This window comes from Pagrus major, chromosome 4, assembly GCF_040436345.1.
Source record: "Pagrus major chromosome 4, Pma_NU_1.0".
Classification (NCBI taxonomy): Eukaryota; Metazoa; Chordata; class Actinopteri; order Spariformes; family Sparidae; genus Pagrus; species Pagrus major.
The window spans coordinates 4,408,035-4,429,824 of record NC_133218.1 but is presented as its reverse complement, the minus strand read 5'-3'; the positions used below and the strand labels follow the sequence as shown (position 1 = coordinate 4,429,824).

Sequence of the window (21,790 nt, the reverse complement as noted above, 5' to 3'; positions counted from 1 at the left end):
TGGATATCCCTCACTGTTCAACCAGTCGGTGCTTGTTTGATACACAGAGCTACAGCTATGCAGGGCATGTAGTCGAGATTTTTGAGGTGTTAAAATCTCCTCTGTGAGCTACAACACACCAGACTCCTCTCTGCATCTCTGCAAGGCAATTTAAACTAACTTTGGAGAAGCATTTTTCAGCCATTAATGAGCTTTGGTGTATTGGGAGCAGAGATAAGACAATAACCATTATGACCACACACGTACCTCAATAAGGAATAAAAACAGCATAGCATAATGCAAGTTTTTATGATTGTAATTATAGCAGTAACAACAGTGAACAAAGGCCTGGGCCCAGCGGCACACCGATAAATATACAGATTTATCAAGGCGAAAGCAACACTCATGGCATTTATTATTATTAATGAAGGTATTTCTTTAAATCCGTGTTTTAAAACTGAGTGAAACAATGATGTCTGTCATTAAAGTAGATACGTTTTAATACTGTTTGAAGATATTCATCTTGCTTCAGTAATTATTGTGATAATATCATGTACTGAGATTGTTCTGGCCTAGATAATCACACTGTGAAATGTTCCTGTCGACACATGCCTAATTTGAGGGCATATCTCATTTATGCCTGAGCTGAGCTGTTTTTTTATCGGTGCAATTCAAACTGTAATTATCTGTTCTGCTCTGTGACATCCAGGACTTGAAACATGTGTTATCCATCAGATTCTGTTGGTTTTGAAAAAAAAAAGCAGATGTATACTTGGTGAACTCCATGTTTTTTGGAGAGATGTCTGCTGTTGTGTTGCTAAAAAGGCCACTATGATGATAGCATTTTTCATGGAAAAAAGTCCAAATTCCTTTGTAGCAGCTTCTTAAACATGAATATTTTCTTTTTTAATGGGTTGTGGACAAAACAAGACATTTGAGTAAGTCATTTTAGACTTTGGGTAACATTGATAAACAAATTAAAAACTTTTTTTTAACCTTGTTATGGCATTTTATAGCCCAAACAACTTATCAATTTATGGAGAAAATGACTGACAGATTAATCTACAAAGAATATAATCATTAGTTGCAGTGAGGACTGAAAGATTTGCTTTTAAAATAATGTCATGATTCAGAAAATGACATCACCTTACTGTAATGCAGCCTTTAAAACCAGTAAAAGAAAACACATGATATCACATTACGATGACATCTGAAATCAATAGAATATATAGTCTCGTATCACAAGAATGGCATATTATATATTGTGATATATTGCCCAGCCCTAATATTTTCTGGTTTCTTTAGTACTTACTACCTTTTTGACAGTAAACTGAATATTTTTGGGTTGTGATCAAAACAAGAACTTCTGAGGACGTTATCTCGGGCTGTATGTGGCATTTTTCACCATTTTTACTGACATTTTATAGATCAAACATCTAATCAGTTAATCAAGACACTTATTGACAGATTAAATGACAATGAAAATTATAGCTTAGTCTGTCACATATGAACAGTCAGTACAAATAGCTAAGCAAGTCCTGTGTTGTGCTGTTTGACTGAACAGAGTTGGTGCACGAACATAGACAAACATTTCATGCACAGATGGTGTTAACAGTCACATGCAGAAAACGACATTATGCCAGGTCTGATTTGGTTGTATTTCACAGCAAATTGACCAGAAATGGCCTCCCCCTATCCTTTTCTGCACTTTCATTGCAACTTATGTGGCCTCTGTGATAGATTGCTGACTGAAACTGGATCTGTGAAAAAAAGGACAAGCACTCTGGGAGTTGCACAGCCTGCATGCCTTTCGCTCAACGGGGCACTCGCTGGGACATTTCCTCAGTGGGGCTTTTTCAAAAGGGCTTGCGCTGCAGTTCCAGCTAAGGGCAGTACAGTAGGTCAACTGCCGATAGAGTTACAACCTCTCCTTTGTGGAGGTGTTGGACAAATTAGACCTCACAACTGTTTACCCAGTCAAACAGGGACAGCTGCATCTCTCCACCCTCCAAAACCTGCCACTGACTGTTGTTCCTTTGGGGAGCCATCTGTGAGGAATAAGCAGGCCCGGTGATCAAATGATTGTTCAACAGTTTTACCTCTGTCACTGCTGGGGGTGATACGAATGGCCACTTAACTGAATCAACATGAGCTCTGTGCATTATGTGATCCAGCTGCCATTTTGCACTGCACTAATGAGGGCTGAGTAATGGTAGATGGTGCAAAATGACTACTTTTCTGTTAGTCGATGGGAACAATTAAGCTTTAAAGACCGGATAACTCACATGTGTACTGCAACAGATGCAGTTTTTGAATTTTGTATCGCTTTCTTGAGGAAGATAAAAATGGGCTTCTGAACAGTCTGGTGTGTGATATCACAACTGGACTAAAGGGTTTATAGAATATTTCTTTGAGCTCTTCCATTATAGAGATATTTAATTGTACTGCTAATAGTAATGAAGCAGAAAATGTGCTGATATCCCCGTACAATCTCTTTGGATGCTGTCATAGTTATTGAAGAAGCTTCAGGATTTGATTTGATAAGCTCATCAGGATGAGCCATATTTACACAAGGCTATTAATCTGGGAGTGTGAAGTGAATTTGTAATAATTTCAGAGTTTGTGGTTAAATGGCTGGTTTGCAATTTACAATTCTATCAAAGGGGTAGAACCTAAATATTCAACACTTTCCACAATTAAAGCTTGATATCTCAATATCTTAAAAAAATCTCATCCATTCTGTGGTTCAGTTATTTAATAAAGAGCGGCAGGGATGCCGTATTTTTGTAGGCTTAGCCAAAAGTTAGCATCGTCCCGTTTCCCTCGACAAAAAATCTATGGGATTTTTCAATTGGATTGTGGATTTTTGCAGAAAATAAGCTCTGTGGCGAACACAAGTTTATGATACTAACACACTTTGTTCAGCAAGATAATCTTCACAAATCAACACCACCTTTTGAAGCCTAAGGAAAATCGCCAGATGTAAAAAGCTAGCTTTGGGTGATAAACCAGCTACATTGCACTTGCATGACTTCATCATCACACAAGTTTCCAATTACACTAAACAATACACACTTATACTACAAATTGATCAATCTACAAGTACGAAAGTTAGAGTTAGAATAGTTTGTAATTGCAGTTCACCTGTAAAGAGGGAATAGTGAGTAGATGAGTTTAATGACGTTTAATGTCTTCAACAAACGCTGTAGTCACATTTAGCCACTTGTTAGCCACCGCCTTTATTAAGACACATAAAATCTGTATAATTCACAATTTAGTGACACATTTTATGATGTAGACGAAAATGTGAAAATCTTAGAAACTTGCGTAAACCACTTTATTTCGAACATCTAACCGAAAACCTGTTCAAAAAAGGAGATACAAAAATGCAAACTTATTTCCAGGTTTTAGGATTCATTCCTATGGATCTCTATTAATTATTTTTAAAATGTAGGGAATTTCTGTATTTTGTAAAAAAAATTTGAAAGATAAATCTCAGAGCAATTCACGTTTTATCAATTAATTACCATAGTAGTCCAAGGGGGAGTTTTAGTAATTTATCTTAGCTTAACCGTGTTGTGGATTCTAATTAAAGACGCAAAGATTTGTTTGTTAGCACAGCTCTGCAAGTCTCATGAGAGAAGATGTCAAATATCCACCAGGAAATTCAGAATTCATTACTTAATCTGCAAACAAACACACAATAGCTGCAAATCAGAATTAATAATCAATATACATAATTTCATAATAATGTCTATCGAGGACTACACTGTGCACTGGTTGGGTCTCTGCAGCACAAAGAAAATCTTCAGAATTCATGCCTGTTTGAGGCGATATTGATCTCATCACCCTTCCCACCACTCCAGGATCTTTTGTGCTCAGGCTTTCTTATCCGTCACGCTCTTTATCACAACGGGAGATGAAAACTACAGATGTATTAATAATTTACTGACAACATGTAGTGAGCTCTCAGGGGACTGAAAAGAAAGGAATAAGAAATGTCAGAAAGTTTACTCTTTATGGTACGGATTCATCCTCATGTTCAACACCAGTTTATTGAGGCTGCAGCTTCTGGGGGGTTAAATTGAGCCACTGGTCTGAAAGTACTGCAAGTTTTTGACTTAAGAATTAGGGTAGGGTACTAAAAGGTGCAATGATACTTTTTGTATTGGATTGGCTGATATGCTGTTAGAACTAGTACACAATGAAATTGAACGGTTACAAGACTCCGTTATGTTTGTTTGTACATGCATGGTAATAACAGTCATTATTTTCATCATCCAAGAATACATTTTAAGAATATTCAACATTTGTCCTCACAGAAGATTTCTACTAATCCACACACCATTAGTTGTGTTTTTTTAAATTGGAAAACTAATTGGTGGGTGCTGAAGGCGAGTATTAAAGAGCAACAGTCACACTGATGTAGCTGCCAGGGCAAACTGTATTTGCATACCATGTGTTATTCACAAGGGAAACTCTATGTCCTTTACATGTAAATTCCACGACAAGATTTGAATGTAGTGGATAAACAAAAAACACAGTAAAGTTGCTAAAGAAACCCCTTGACAGCAACTCACTCACGACGAACACAGAAACAAACATGCTTATGTTTCAGGTTTTTCCTGTTACTTGCTGCAAGCAATCAGTATTGTACAAAGAAAGCTTTACAAACAGATTTAAAGGACCTTTTAAATGAATGCTTATCTGAGTAATCTGTATCTGTATCTGTAAACCTTCCTGTCTAAAGGCTCTTTTCAACACACCCGTAACAAGGTCTTTTATATCAGTGTTGATCTTCAGTATTTGTGAGATTTGTCTTTTATTTTCAGAAAGACATGACACATTGTGACCTTTTTGGCCATATTGTATAAGAAAATACACCAAACGGATGTTCTCCTGAGGCACACACTGCTTCATTCATGTTTTTAAGCTGCTCTGTTAATGCAAGATTACCATTGTGCTCTCGAGTTGAAAAGGCACGGCTCCATAAACCGCGCGGGGGTGTGTGAGGCCAGCTACTCCTTATTTATCATCAGTGACACTATCAGCAGTGCCTTGTGAAAAGAGAGCCAGTCATTCAGAACAGTGGGGCCACCTTGGCTGTCAAAGCAGGATTTAAGCTACATTTCCCATGGTTGCCATGACAACTGTGGGAAGTGATTATGAAGAGAGGGTTTCGGAGCAGTGCTGTCACACCAGTGGGTATTACCATAGTGGTTTGCGCAGTGATCACCAGAGAATTACTGGCTCATGATCAAAAGATTTTTGTGTTTTGTACCCAATGAAATGCTGTTCTGTGATGGCAGAGCTGTAGTACTACTATTTATATGTCAGAATTATAAGACTAATGTTCCTCTCTTCTTCTTTCTAGGACAAAAATGTGGATAAATGGGACAGGAACGAGTAGAACGTGAGGATTCTCTAACCCTTGCCCCTGAGTCCCAACCGTCTGAGAGGGTGTCGGACCTCACTGAGGCAAACCTGGGCCGTTGGCACTAAAATGTCCCTAAGTGGTGGCACTGCAGGCGGGAAAGGTGTGGACTCTAATGCGGTGGACACTTACGACAGCGGGGATGAGTGGGATATCGGTGTTGGAAATCTGATTATTGACCTTGACGCTGACTTAGAGAAGGACAAACTTGAGATGTCTGGCACCAAGGACGGCATGGCGGCACCACCCAGTGCAGTGGCAGCATTACCTGACAACATCAGGTTTGTTAGTCCAGTGTCTGGCTCTCAAGGCAAGGAAAGCAAATCCAAATACAAGCGCAGCAAGAACTCTAAAGACAATAGTAGCAAAGCTTCAGCAGGAGATGGGGGTAAAAAAGAAACTACAGGGCGGACTCAAGGGGAGCCAACAGGCACAGCAGCCAGTGCAGGAGCTGCTGGCAACAATTCCACCTCTGGGAAGAACATGGAAAAAGGGGGCAAAGCCTCCAGAGGTGTTATGAGTGGTAAAAAAGAGAAAGAAGGGGCTAGTGGGAAAAGTAAGAAGGACAAAACAGATGGAGCCCCAGTCGTGGCAATAGCTGCTGCGGAGAAGGATGTTGTGTCTCAAGCCCAAGTTGCTTTGGGGAATAGTCGTAATGCGTCCTTTGAGAACACACAATCAACAGACTTGGCAGAAGCCAATCAAATGGGGAATATTGCACTTGAACCTGTTGGGATAGTACCAGCATTGACCGCAAAAACTGAACCAGAGGAGGTGGAAAATGGGAATAGTGAATGCAAGACACTAAAGAAGGTGAAAAATGAAAAGGTACGTTTTTCTTTTGACTCTCTTGATGCTGCATGGAATTGTTTGGTGTTGTTTTACATTATATCTCTGACTAGTCCTGTGTTTTATTTGTCTTTGTTAAAGGCAATTATTAAGTCCTAGTTTTAATGGGGACATGTGCAGTTGACAACTGGCAGGCTTGTGTTGCAACATGATCCTACTATTTGTAATGTTGCTGTTGACAACCAATATTTTGTATAAAGTTGACAAAAGTAAAATGCAGCTTTAAATACATTTATATCAATAAAGTTAGCTAATTTCAAAATTAGTTTCTTATGACAAAAATACAACTTGAAAACTTAGTCTTGTTTTTAAAATTGAACCTTAAATCAAGTTATGCTAGCTAGCCTGCTAGTGTGTTTTGGAGGATTTCGAGTGAGTGCTATAAAAGTTTACTTGTGCCTAGAGGTGCAACGATAAATCAGTTAATCATTTAGTTGTCAACTATTATATTAACTCAACTATTTTGATAATGAATTAATCAGTTTGAATACATTTTTAAAGGGAAAAAAGTCTAAATTCTCTGATTCCTGCTTAAAAAAGAATATCTTCTGGTTTCTTTACTCCTATGACTATGATTTTGTGATGTTTTATAGACCAAATAAGTTATTGACTAATCAAGAAAATAACCGACAGATTAATCCTTAATGAAAGTAATCATTAGTTGCAGCCCTGCTGGTACCCTAAACATCTTGTTTGAAAGAACTGTCATTTAAATGTGTCTTGGTTTGAGACAATGATGAATTCATACATTAGAACTGAAGAGTTCTTGAAGTTGTGCTTTGTGATCGCCTGTCGCTTACAGCAGGCTTGGCGATGCACTCTGTTCCCTGAAGCTGCAGCCTGACATGTGATGCATAAAAAGACCTACTGCTGTTCTCTCTTTTAGTACCACACAGTGAATAAGGGTACCCTTGACGAACATGATGCAGAGGCCAGCTACAGGAAATAGCCCACACAGGCTTGATTTATTTTAAAAGGATGCACAAGGGCTTTCATATTTTAAACATTTCTTATTCCTTGTTCAAAATTAATATGAGCTGCAAATAACCATGGAAGTGTTATGTACTGTACGTGAGTCAGTAAAGCCAATTACAAATGTCATACATGAATGTAATTGTCAGCCATATACATCACATCACATCATGACTGTGAAGTAAATGTCACATCGTGTTCCACTTTATTTTCTTCACACAATTTCAACGCTGACGTTATCTTACAAGAACAATATACAGATTCTTGTATCTGTTCACCCACACTTATCTTCTTCACTCATAGAGTTGATCTATCACTGTGCCTATTGTATGCCTCATAGCAGCCTTTTCATGCTCTGGCAGTATAAAAGACAGCAGAGCAGGGAGGTGCTGAGGACTGTTTTTGTCTGTCATCGTGTTCCATTCTTAATCCCACAAGCCCCAGCAATGCCTGGTGGAGCAGAGTGTGGGGGAGGGAGCTGGTGCAAAGCACGCCTTCGTCGTTTTTCCTGCTGCTCTGAAAGTGGCATGGGGGATGGGCTGTGAGGAAGCCTGTTTGATTCCTTAAATCCAGGACACCCAGTCATGAACACAAGCTGTAGAGGCTCCTTGGGCTGACTGCTCTGAAAAGAAATTTTCTGGAAAGTCTTTGTAATCATAATGTATTTAAAATGAAAAGGCTTTTGAGGGGGAGCCACATGAATTGGTTGAAGGCACTGAATAAAGGAGAGAGGTCACAACTGCTTTCAAACAGCGAGCTGGTGAGAGGTATCCTTGAAAGCTTGATGGAAAAAAGGATGTGATTATAGTGCAGCAGAAAATCAACAGTTTTTAGGTTGGCAAACCCAGTTAATGGATGTCGTAAAAATGCATCAAGAAGAGCCTTTTTCCCCCTAACCAAGCAAAATTACTGAAAAACATTCGGTGTCATTTGGAGGTTGTGAGTCAGTTTGCCATGCTTACACCAACATGGAGAAACTGGACTGTTTCATCACGTAAGATGGGCAGAACAAGGCAAAGCCCAGCAATAGTACGGATGGATCCAAATCTAATGTTGACACCACCACTTTTCCAGCGTTGTATTTTTTTTGTGCATCTTTAAGGATCATGTTAAAAAAGGTTTATGGACGTGAAAAAAGCTTCTTCAATTTTGCAAACAAATTTTTTCCTTCCACTTGAGGTGGTTTTTGTTTTTCTGAAAAGAGAGTTAATGTACATAATGGGAGATGGAAACATCTCTTCCGAACAGGTTTTGACATAGCAAACATTTATCTCACATGACTGATTCTGAAGAGGCTGTTTAAACAAGTCGAATTCCTCTCTTTAATTTTGTCTCAAAGATGGTGAAGGTGACTTGTTCAGTTTCTTCTTCTTCTTCTGCTTCTGCTTCTGCTTCTTCTTCTTCTTCGAGGTCTATTGGCAGTTAGCAAGCAACTGGTTTTGTCTCCAGTTTACAATCAAATTATTTTGAAAGTTTTTCTTACACTCAGAAATATGTAGTTGTTATTTTTAGTCTCTTCTTTTGCAATGATTGTGTATGAGAAAAAATAACCCTGACCCTGTGACCACTATGCAAAAATGCTTGCCCAGTGCTGTTCCTCTGGGTTGGGAGACCTCAGCATTAGTGTCAAGCATTAGTTAACACTTCTAAAAATCAGTAGTTACAGTTAGCCACCATATTTAATGTGTTCCAAGTGCCCTTTGAACTGAAACTGTGGTGGCTCTGTAACAGATATTCCCACTGGCAACATTCAAAAGTTTCACCCCCACTGGACTGACAGAACCGCAACACAACTCAGTCTCATACAGACTCTCATCCTGAACTCCACCATAACATCAGCCAGAAACATAATCCCCATGCTTAGATGGAGCATTTCACATGACTGTTGTTTGTCACAGATATGACAGTAGAATCCCATTTCTTCATCATTCACTAGCCATAATAGCAAGCGTTGGCTGTCCACAGGCTAGAATTTCTGGCAGCCTGCACAAAACTTGAGACTCAATCTGATGAAAAGAAATGGCTGAAAATAATGACTGACCTGATTCACAACTTCCCGTCAGTGCCGTTTGGGGTTTGAGGTTGAATACACTCTAGATTTGTTTGTCCTTGTGGCTTGTAAAATGTAAATTCAGAAAATAATCTGACCTGCACATTGCTTTCTTATTGATGTGACAGGATTATTATATATAATAATGTAATACAACGTTCCCATACATTTTTTATTTATTAGAAATTGTGTATATTATAAGTTTTAAATAATGCAACAAAACAGCATTATTCAAGAAAAGACTTACCATTGGGATGCACACTTAGAAATTTGTCAGCCTCATTATAACCTGACTGTTGATTTAAGCGATCTGTCTGTCCCATGTCCAGTATAATTCAAGCATTAATCAGTGTGTGTCTCACCAGCAGTCTACATGGTAGAGGTGTAATAGCGTGGCTACATTGTCTGTGTCCTAAGTTAAAGCTCCCCAAAGCACTGGCTCTCGGATGCTGAATAAATCATCTCTACTTCCTTCTTACAAGTGCTAACCACCTCTGAGTGTGTCTCACACTCCCACCTCTCATTATACAAATCTAGAGGAGCAAGGCATTCGTCAGCTGCCTCAATGTGCCACTGGCCTTGATAAATGGAGCAGCTCTCATGGAAAATTACATTGGCAATGTTACTTTGAAAAGGGGGGACAGAAAGGAAGGGCTGAACTTGAATGAAAGAGCTCAGCCACCGCTCTGCTATGCTGCTGATGTCCGGCTCGACTAGCTGGAGTTCTTTCTCTCTGCCTGTGCCTGACAGACGGCTGCTATTGTGTTACAGCTCGTTCCTTTTAAGTAGTGCCATTTTAAAGGCGCTGGAACAGAAGACAGACTGCAAGTTATTTTAAGAAGGGGAGTAAATTACATCAAAGAGAGCCTGTTAGCTTACCTGTCGAAGCCCTCGGTAAAGCTAATTCTGTTGAGATAAGCAGAGTTGTTGCTTTGTTAACAGAAATGATTAGACAGCAGGAACTCACTCTAATCCTTTTTTTTTAAAAGTGTACTGGAGGCTCGTATCATTGTTCAGATATGTGAGATCTCCATAAGACTTTAGACAAACATGTATTTAGAGCTGCCATATATTTACACTAGGGCTGTCCCGAATACCATTTTAGGGGCTTCGAAGCTTCAGTGCGAATTGCCCATAACTTCATCATCAGGGGGTTGGGAGGGCAACACAAGCTATCAAAATTGCCATCGTTACTAACCAACATTACCTTGTTGTTATTGTAATTATGAGTTTAATTAGAGATGGGGTTGGAGGGAGCGAGTGCTGAGTCCAACAGATACCGGATTTTTGGAGCTGATGCCGATACAGATGTAAGGGACTAAAAAACTTTGGATATCAATATAATTGCCAACATTCATATTTTATACATATGTGCAGGCTTTGTTTAGTCTTTTTGCCTCTTTTTTTGGTGCAGCTGTTGCGGCGCATTTCCTTCCTTCGAATACTAATTTATACATTGGTACAGAGGTATCGGTACCAGTATTAAACGTTTTTTTAAAATGAAACCCAGCCCTAACTATACTCCATCATAATTGCTTGTTTTCCAAAACTGACAAACGGACATTTACACCCACTTCAAGGTTTTAATGGTCAACTGTGCAGAGGTGAGAGGGGAGCCAGGGTTTGAAGAAGTATATATATATTTTTTTTTTTTGTGAACAACCCAACGCAACACTTTAAATTTCTTCGTCTCAGTCAGATGACAAATTTTCCAAACTAGTCCTCGTCAAGTATAACCAGGCCCTTGCAATTCAAATTATGTTCAATGCGATATTCACTGAATAACTGAGTTTTTAATCACAGCCTTCATGGAATCAAATTTGGAAAACAGTTTTAAACACACATATAACATTTTCATATTCTCAGTATTTAATTCCACACAAAGTTGATCAATTATCTCCCAGCCTTATTTCAGTTCTGTTGTGAATTCTGCGTTGTTGCCTCTGCCTGTTTGAAGCGTTCGCCCTCAGGGAGTCCCTCACTACTACAGGAGAAAACATTTGACACTAATTGTTTTCCACAGCTGCCATTAGCTGCTGCCTTCCAAATAATGTCAACTGGTTTGAGCTTGTAGGCAAAACAAAACACGAGACTGCATAAAGCTTCAAAATAAAACAAAATCAAGTGAGGTAATAATAGACCATTGAGTTCTTTTTAATCACTGAGCAGCTGTTGGAATGGATATACAAATGTGATTGTTGCAATATTAACATTGGTTGGGTCTTTGTTTATTTTTTCATGTGAATGTCCATGTCCCAGGGTTACTCCTTTTTGCAGCAGACCAAGACACATACCGTGCATACCACAGATTTTCAAGGTTTACACTGTCTTATCCCTCACTGACATGCCATTGCAAATCAAAACAGTGAGTAGAATCAACAGAAATCAAAATGGCTTGTGTAATCACAAGATGGGGAACAAATAAAAAACAGCACATAGCTGGTATTTTCAAATGTCACATCTTAATGGCGGTTGCATACAGCGATTAAGTGCTTTTGGATTGTAGGGTGAAAAAACACTTTCTTAGGGTTGCTTGGCATCCAATAGTTTAACCTTCAAACCTTTCAGAGATATTCAGTGTTAGAAACTCAATCATTATAAAATATCCTCCAACATAACAACATAATTGCCATACACCACATCTCTTGTATGTTCTCAAACATGCATATTAATGATTATGTAGATGGATGGGGGCTTATCTGATGAACACAACCTCATGGCAGTTAAAAGGAGATCGATTCTGAGATGGGAATAAGATTTAAATGCTTCCATCTCACTTACACACAGCTTCCAAGATTCGTTGGCTCACTTGTCATTTGGTACAAACCCAAAACACTGCTAAATCAAAGTCTTATTTCCTTTTGTTTGGAGGTAGACCAGCCAGTGACAATAATGAAATTGAAACAGTTGGAACATTGCTTACTTTTCAAGATCCTAGTATACCATCTTTCCATTCAGGCATGGAACGAAAGAAAGATTTAATGTCACAATTATCCTGGCAAAAATAACAAAGATATTATGCCAGTAATCATATAAATATGCTTAAAACTCTTAAAATGGCACATCCTCACATCACAGTGGAACATCCTTTTTTTAGTTTTTCCTCAATCCAATCACCAGAATAATTGTTAGCTGAATACGTTTCTGCAAAACCGGAGATATGTTAAAACCAAACTTTCCTTTATGTAGGAACTTTACATTTGTTTAGGTTGGACTTTCCTATTTCTCTCTTGCTGTGCTTATGCACTGGTTAGGTTTACACACTAAAACCATTTGGTTAGGGTTAGGAAAGCATCATGGTTTGGGCTTAAAATACAGATGTCATGGATGGAGATGGTCTGACATCCTGCGGAAAATATCCCACTGTGATAGGTGTTTTGGCAGCTTTGTTTGGTGGCTAATAAGCATACAAATTGAGCGTCATATGCCACGTTTGGTACAAATGTCAACCCTGGACCTATCTGTGGTTTGCAGAAATGTTAACTGCTTACAGTGTATCCTGGCAACTGGGCTGTTTTTTATTGTTGATCCATTTTTTTGTGGGGGATTCAGTGGACAAGCCGAGCCTTCAGCCTTGGTGATGGGTTTAGGATTTTGGATTGGCAGGAAGATGCAGGCTTCCCCTTGTTGCAATTAAAAAGCATTCAGTATGATATATAATCATTATAGGACCATTTTTAAAGCTAGACAAATTCTTCAGGTAACTCATGTGATGATACTCACATTTATCCTGGTAATGTAAAATTGACCCCGATCAACTTGAGTGTTTTTATCAGGCAAAAATATGCACATAATTTAAACTTTTATCCTCCTTGTAGTAATTTCAGTAGCTTATATCCATCACCTCGTCTTTGTTGTAAATTTTTGTTCGACTCACATAGCTGTATAGACGAGTCATCAACCTTAACTCTGGAAATCCATATCAGAGAATTGTTACAGCATAAGCCACCATTAAACCAGATTACTCAGCCCACACTGCAGACCACACATCAGATATTGAATTAGAAGAAGAATGCTGTGGCCCACAAAGTTTATGGTCTTGTTGTTCAGGAAATCCTTGTCGAGAGGCACCGCAGGCTTTTTGTTTGGAAATATTTAATACAGTAACCAGGTCTTTCCAGTAATAAACGCTGCCTGTACTCACCTTGACCTTAGTGAATGTTTAGCTTGATTTGTGTTCCATCTCACCGCTTCCAGAAGGCTTTGGGGATTTGTTGTCACTTTTGATATTAAGTATAAAGTAAGCTTGCTTTTACCGCAAGTGCAGTGGAGACTGGAGAGTTGTGGTTGGAGTGAGTGCAACTGGTCTGAGTAGTGAAAGGATCAAATTCAGTGCTGAGAGCCTTATTGGAAGTTTTTCATCAGACCTTTTGATGATTTTCCGTTTATTCTCCTTGAATTCTCACCAACAGGCAGTTTCCCTGTCAGTTGTGTTATCACTTACTGTTGCTGTCATACAGACCTGAGGGTATGTATTACATTCATGTAGTGAGTTTGTGGATAAGGGTTTCTGTTAGGGCTCGTTATCGTTATATATATATATATATATATATATATATATATATATCATCTTAGATTTTGGATATCATAACGTCATATATCATAAGTGCCGTCTTTTCCTGGTTTTAAAGGCTGCATTACAGTAAAATGATGTCATTTTCTGAACTTACCAGACTGTTCTACTTGTTCTGATACTTGCATTTACCCACTTAGTCTTAGTCTTTTATCCACATTACTATTAATCAAAAATCTCATTGTGTTAATGTTTTGTGGAAACACCAATAGTCATCCCTACAATACTGTCACAATTTTATTAATGGAAGTATTGGTTAAAAAAATAGTGATATTTGATTTTGTTGCTCAGACCTAAAGTTTATGAAGTGCTTTTGAGGTAGTTTTAAAAATATTGAAAATATATAACATATCGGACTATAGCCCATCACCTACTTACATTTAAATATGTTGGACTTGAACATATTTTGTCGGTAAAAAAATCTGGTAATTGCCAAACAATGGGACCCTGTCATGGATCCTCCAAAAAATATTTCTTATCACAAGTGTTTTTGATAATCGGCAGTCTTAATCAACAGAACAATGTTTTAAATCATATTCGACAATTTCCCCAAAGCTGATCAAGGTGCATATAATCGATGCCATATCGTTGCTTCTTTATCACAAAAGCTTGGTGATTCTATGAGTAATAGCACCCTAAGACTTTCAAGTATTTTTCTTTCATTAGGTTTCATAGTCATAATTTGAAAACTTGCTCTTTTGTATTTTGTATCATAAAATATGTTGGATTTCTTTAATCAGTGTAATTGTATTGATGTGTGTTGCGTTTTGATAGATTTTGATCTCTGAAAAGTGACTCTTGATGATTCTGTTTTATCAGTTTAGACATTATTGTTGTAATTTAGTTTGTGAAGATCAGAGGCTCCTGGTACATAAATGGTTTTGACTGCATTTCTTTCCAATGAATGAAAAAATGTGAACTTCGTGGGTCACATTTGCAGTCTTTAAAAGCATTCAGCCCCTTAAACTTGGTAATAGTTTATTTTAACATCAGTATCATTTTATAAACTTAATTTTACCTTCTGTTTTAAGCAAAAACAACCTCATAAATTAAGAGTCGATGTGATGATTTTCTACAGAGACACAAAATATGTTGGGCCACTTTTCCAAAAAGCAGTCACAGATCTGTCAAACAAAGCCCCTGTCATGCTTTGTCTCTCTCTCCCTCCTAAGCTTTACGCGAGGTGTGTTGCTGTGTCTGGATCAGCTTGCTATGAGGGAGGCATGTGTGGGGGGAAGGGAGCAAAGGCTTGTACGACTAATTCAGCTCATGAAAGACTTATGCAGCAAGAGCAGCTGTCTTCCATTGTCAGCCTGCAAATTTCCAGTGTGCCTCATTTCGCCTCTCAATGCGTGAGTAGCAGAGAGTACAGAGGAAACAAACCAGAATAAGAAGGAAAAAAACAGACGAGGGAACGAGAAAGCCAAATATCAAGACTTTCATTGCACTAAAACGATGTAGGCTTAGTTGTGTTTCTTCTATTTAAAACTGAAGTGGGTGTGTGGTTGGACCATGGTCTAATAATAAACCCTGAGCCTATTCAGACCCGTGTGCAGTATGCAGATAGATAAAAAAGACTGCTGTGGTGAGAGAGGGCAAATGAGGGGTAAGAGGAGGAGGGGGGTAAAGAACCGCCTGAGATTAGGAGAGGAGGGGAGAGAGCGTCGAACAGTGTTATGAATGGATAGAGTCTTTAACCCCCCAGCACACTGAATAGTTTGTCACAGGCTGCTGCGGCTGTATGTGGAATGAGAGGAGCTGGCTGAGAGCTCTTGGATTCCTGAATCCTTGAGGCATGTGGTCTGATTAGCAGAACAAAACCCACACAGTGGGGAGGAGCAGACGTGCCCCCCCCCCCCTCCCCAACTGGAATTTTCTACCAGCGAGGGAAGAGGTGGCTCAAAGTTTGTACTGACTTGCTATGGTTGTAAAAGAGTTTGCAGACTATATGTGGGGATTTCTCAGTTTGTTTTTGCATGATTTCTATTGTTTGTGCCACGTGAAAAGAATTTGCTCCTCTTCTTTGCTAATTCTTTTTGAATTTGTCTTCTGGTGCACACGTTCAAATAATTAATATATATCGAAACAAGTTTGACCATGAAACGCTTGATGAGGAAACATTTGTAGTCTGAGAGCTTAACTGCTTGTGAGAGGTTTTTAGTTTAACAAAGAGGAAGTTAACAGCAAGGCAGTGTTTGAGCAAGCAGTGATTATAGAGAGGATTACGTGTCTTGCCCTGCCCCCCCCCAATACTTTTCTAAGGGGATTGTTTGCAGCCAGTTTGTTGTTAAATGGAACATGATCAGAAAATCACTAATGTTTCTTATTTCGTGGTTACATTTTCTGTTATCAAAGAGCATTTCTCTAATCTGAAAATACTTTGTTCACCTCTTTATGTTCTTTGGTTGTCCCGCATCATCTTTCATCTTTCTTTTTGGGCTGTAGTTTTAATAACATCATGACTGCAGCTACTGATTGATCTGGCAATTATTTTGAATTGAATATGTAAGACCAACAAAAGCAGCAAATTCTCATATTTGCGAACCTGGAACAATCAAATGTTGAAAACTGACTTAAAGGTAGGAAAGGCAATTCTGGAGAAAGATAGTTGATTGTTGAGTCTCATTCCCAGGTCATCGAATACTGACGCTGTGGGTTGGCATTCAGTCAAAAATTCTAACCCAATGCGTCAGTATTTGAAGATCTGAGACTCAACAATCAACTGTCTTACTACAGAATCGCCTTCCCTACCTTTTAAATGTTGGCAATGATCTGATGATTTTAGATTATGATTGATCTTGAAGGCGTCCACAATCTACCTTTTAGGCAAACTGAAGAGATCACGGTATTTAGTGTCCTTTTTTACTTCCGTTTCCAAACTTCAGTTAACCTCACTCACTAGCAGATCCACACTACGTAAACAAACCAACAGAGTCATGTAGCCAACTAGATGGCTTTGCTGATTGGACAAATTACCTCACGTGGTTCTTCCTTAGGAGACGTAAAGAATGCAGCAAGACTTATAGCTAGCTGCATGGTGGATGAGGAGTTTATGCCAAAAAAGAACTATCTTGTGTTTTAACCATGCAAATGGGAAGATTCTGAGGCTATTTATTTTACAGGTCATTTAAAAATTCTGATCATCAGAATTGTTGCAGATTAATTACCTTTCTATTGACTAATCAGGATTCAAGCAGAAGCTGCCACTCTAAATTAAAATATCAACTCTACAGTAGTTTAAGCTAAATAACAAAAGGACATATGCTCACTTCTGTTGGGCAGGATGGGAACTAAAGAATGAGATTGTCTTTAGCTAACAGCCAGCTGCTGTAATACATGTCATCTAGCAATAGTGTTTTTTTTTTATGGATACTACGAGAGATTTGGGAGGCGTTCTTAACAATACAGCATGCTGAAGCTTGCTGCAAGGCCTAGTCAGATTCTTAACTCAGGTCTGCGCACCAGGTCCCACGGTGTGATTATCTATAATTGGCCTAAAAAAATACCACTCAACCGGTTGTATAGTCTTTTGGGACAACAACACAATTGTCTGTGGCTTGTTTGGTTTCAGTTTTGGATACTAGGAATGTAGTTTTAGTCGAGTTCCTCCTCTGGGATATTGGACAGGAGGAACTCAAGTGAAAGTGAAGTGTTGCCTGTGTTTCTGAATAAAGAGAGGAGAGGACTTTAAGAGGATATATTAGTGAATGGAAAACGTATGAATAATAAAAGGGTTTTCTATAGTTTTAAAACCCCCTCACTGTTTAATTTCAATTTAAATAAGCAGAAGTTTCCTCCTACTGTGGTGTAATAAAACCATGTTGAAAGGTTTATCCTCTAGGTATATGAGATATTTATGTTCTTACAGTCAGTCTTTTTAGTGTCAACTCCTGTCATGCACAGCTAGCCTTCTTGTCATTTTGCTCTCAGTTAAACCCTCACAGAGGTAGACAACTGAGCAAACACACATAATGGCTAATCCATTTCCTTATCTGTCAGATAGTGTTGTTTGGGGCTGTTTGTCGGTTGTTTGCTGGCTGAGGAGGTTCTCTCGGCTCATCCCTCTTGTTACATTTTGCTGTATGTCAAAAGGCTGTCTGCCAGAAATAGAGCAGCAGTCCACATTTCAGCATGAGAAATTGGAGAAGCGAGTTAGATCATGCGCTCCGTCTTGCCTAAGAGCCAAACTGAGAGGTCAGCCTCGAGAGCAAAGCTTTTATACGAGCTTTTCTCTAATCCAGTGACTACCGTGCCCATTTTGAGCATAATTGAATATCATCTGTTTAAATATAAATAACTTCCTCTTGTATATTAAAATAAATTAAACAAATGTAGCTGTGTTTTGTGAGAAGTGTGCATTTGAGGTTTGGTGCGTTTGTGTCTGTGCATGCATGCTTCCAAGCTTGGAAGTACAGATCTGAGATGAAAGGATTTTCTTTCCCATTCTAATCCACACAGACAGCTAGGCCCTTGTGATTATTCCCGCCCCCTTCTCTCCACTCATCTCTTTGAATGCAGGGCCTTTCTAATTCACCCTAAAAAGGGTTTCAAAAGGGGATTATACCGCTGATAGAAATTAAAGGGAGAACACGTCCGTCCTTTGGGACCAATGTCAAACATTCATGAGTCGATGGATGCTTGCACAATATAGGGCTGAATTTGGAACTGGTTTGCATTTTGCAGGGCTGGTATCCAACACTATGCCTCTGATGGTTGAATGGTTTATTAATGGTATTTTTGAGAGGTTATTAATGTAAATGTTTGCTAGTTGTCATTTAAAAAAATTCCCAAAGATTTGCTGATCCATGACAAGCAGGAGCAGGACACAGAGCATGTGCCTACATGTGATTGGATGGTTAACAAGGCGCCCCCCCCCCAGAGAAAAAGTGTAGAGACAAATATTTTTTATCTCATATGAATCGTGCAATGAACATATGATGTCAATTTAAAAGATTATTTGCAAGTCAGGAAATTCAAAGTGTTTGTAAAGAAAGTATAATACCATTTTGTTTTGTGTGAAACTGCTCTGTTAACTTCATCATCCCACTCAATATGCGTCACCAACATGGCCGCCATTGCTGCACAAAAATAAGAAACTACTAACAAATGTGAAAATCACAATAAATCTGGCCATATTGACAACTGCAGTTATGTGAAAGGAGAGTTAGTCAGTTTTGTAAGCTGCTAATATACAGCACAACTTTACAAGGCTTCGGTTGTGGGTTTTGGTGAGCATTCAACGAGACGACGTCACTAAACGCAACTATTGGGTGTGTAGTTTTTCCAGATAAATATTTTCAGTGTTATGTTTCATGACTTTAATGAGAGACTGCAACTTTCTCTAGTTGAAAAATTATATTTTAAATTCATCAAAATCATGTTTAATTCATGGTACAACTCAAACAGGATCAAAAAATAATTTGTCTCTCTCCATTCACTACCATTTTCCTCAAACATTGTGGTCCACCGGAAAGGACTTGACTTCGCCTCTCTATGGTATCCAAATAATAGATGAACTACACAGTATTTAGCAACATTTACAAACTATCATGAACATCAGTTTCCACTTTACAATAAAGAATTGCTTGATAAATGGTTTATAGAGCATTTGATTGTTAACAGTGAAATAACTTCACTGAATTTTAAATAACTGTAAATTAAATATTTATGAATAATGGAAGTGTTACTTAAATTTTTAATAAAGAAATTTCATTGTAATACTAAAAGTGACTAGCTTTATTGACGTCCACTAAGGATATCATTAAGGTTGACAATTATAGGCAGTAATTATGTTCCAGTCAATTAAAAAAATATTCTTAATTATCTTAAATGAGAATGTCAGCAGGAGATTACCAATACTTCATTAATTTGAGGGGGGGGGGGGGGGGGGGGAATACAGGCAAAGTGCTTTATTCAAAGCAGTATTTGCCTTAGATTTATTTATTCGGTAAAGCATGACTCTCAAGAGAGTATTTCACTAAAGCCCTTCATGGTAAACATGTTTGGGGAAAGAGAGTGTTTTGAGAATGAGGTAAAGCATCGAGTGGCTCACTGACCTGGGCCTCTGTCCAACAACTTAATGCTTCATCACCATTGAATCCCTTAAATCCTCCCCCCAATCTAATGCTCTTCAAGAGAAATAAATGGATAAATAAACTATATATGCATGAAGTGGACAAACACTGTTTGATTGAACCATTCTGCTACCTTAACTGAAGTTTAGCTTTGCTGCCAAGTCCTTTCAAACTTGATGACATGGAACTATTTAACTTTGGCATCAAGGAGTCAGTCACTGTTTACACGACATTTTAAATTAATGCATCTGGCAGAGGCTCTTTGACCAGGGCCAGACTTGGCCCATGAAGGGGCGGTGAGCACATTAAAATAACAATACATAAAGAGTTATTATGAAGTTATAATCATCAGAACGACTATATAAACCAGCTCTACTGACTCTGACTCCACCAAACATGAACTTCAAACTGCATGTTTGGGAAATATTTAATGCCAAACAAGAGTCATAATAGACGGAGCCTAGCTTGTTCTTGTACCATTTTCTGAGATATTTAAGGTTTAAATGATGAAAAAATTGGAGTTGACATCTTGTTCCTGATACATTTTCTGCACTTTTACCCTTTTATTCGTCCTCTTTGTCCAGCAAATCCAGTCTTCTCAATACTGCATTCCAGACTTTTGATCCCTAAGTCCTATAGATTATCTGTATTTGCGTGATTTACTAGATGAAAAGCCTTTAATGTCATGAGTGATAAATGTAGGTTGTCCTCTACGTATACCTCTCCTCAAAAATTGGTTGTTTGCCAATGACTTTTATAGTCTCCAGTGTGCGAGGGTTTGATTTTCTCATGCTGTTTCTTTTCCTTAAACAAGAGTACCACATGCATCAAAGTCACCCCTGCCACAGCGGTCCTCTCATGAATGCTGATACGCTCAATGGATGGAGACTGCATCAGTGTCCTTGAATACCGAAGCGTTGCATTATCTGTTGTAGGCAGAGAACAAGTCCTCTGTCAGAACAGTGTGCATCCTATTTGCTGTTTTTCCAGACCCATTTGGTCAGCAATCTTGTCAGGTGGTTTTTATTTATTGCAGTTGCGGGTAAAGGTGTGATGTGTGTAGTACTGCTGGAAATAATTAGGTGACTATAATCGTGCAAAGAAAAATGAATGCAGGTGGATTTACTCTTTATCAGAATCCCTGTTGGTCGACACCTTAGAAATGATTATTCTTCCGGGTATTAACACTCATATTCACACTAAAAGGCATTTTTGTTTTCTCCAATACACTCAAAATGAATGTCTTTTGGACTGTGAGACAACCAGAACAAGAATAAGAAACACATGCAAACACGGGGAGAACATGCAATGTTGACATTGAAAGTGTCCTGAACTATCCACGACACTTTCAGCCCTTACTCATTACAGGGACCAGTTGGTCGATGCAGTACAAGAGAGGGCTCTGGCAAAACAAATGCATGGTTGCCTGGCAAAAAAAATGGAACCTGGGACAGCTTTTGTCAAAACACAATGTGATTTCATTGGCAACACATTGTGTTAGCCCATTAAATATGGGATATGTACCCATTCCTTGTTGATTACTTTGTAATGTTTTACTGTTTAAATGTCAATCGTTGAGTTGCAGGACAAAGCGATTGTTGCGTGAAAAGTTTCCAGAGTTGTAAAATCCTGCTTCACGTTATCATTAACCTTTTGTGTATTGTTGACATCCAATAAGTGATCACTGTGTATCTACAGTGTTTTACAGTGCTCATTACAAACTCTAGATAAACATAAATATAAGGATTGAGAAAGAGTGTACATTGCTGGTATCCATGTAGCCTTAGCCTGACCATTGCTTGATGTAGATATTTACCTTTCTTTGCAGTGATTCCTCAAATGCGGTCATGTAGTTAGGC

The 21,790-nt window shown here is 38.5% G+C and overlaps 1 protein-coding gene across 3 annotated transcripts in view; it reads left to right on the top strand.

Annotated features, from left to right (window-relative positions):
• znf609b (zinc finger protein 609b) overlaps positions 1-21,790 on the top strand; it is an 88,669-nt gene that overhangs the window by 22,329 nt on the left and 44,550 nt on the right. For all 3 annotated transcript variants that reach the window (XM_073464547.1, XM_073464546.1, XM_073464545.1), the window contains one exon: positions 5,354-6,241. In XM_073464547.1, coding sequence (XP_073320648.1) covers positions 5,483-6,241 — 759 coding nt within the window. In that variant the 5' untranslated portion in view covers positions 5,354-5,482. The remainder of the gene's footprint in view (positions 1-5,353; positions 6,242-21,790) is intronic.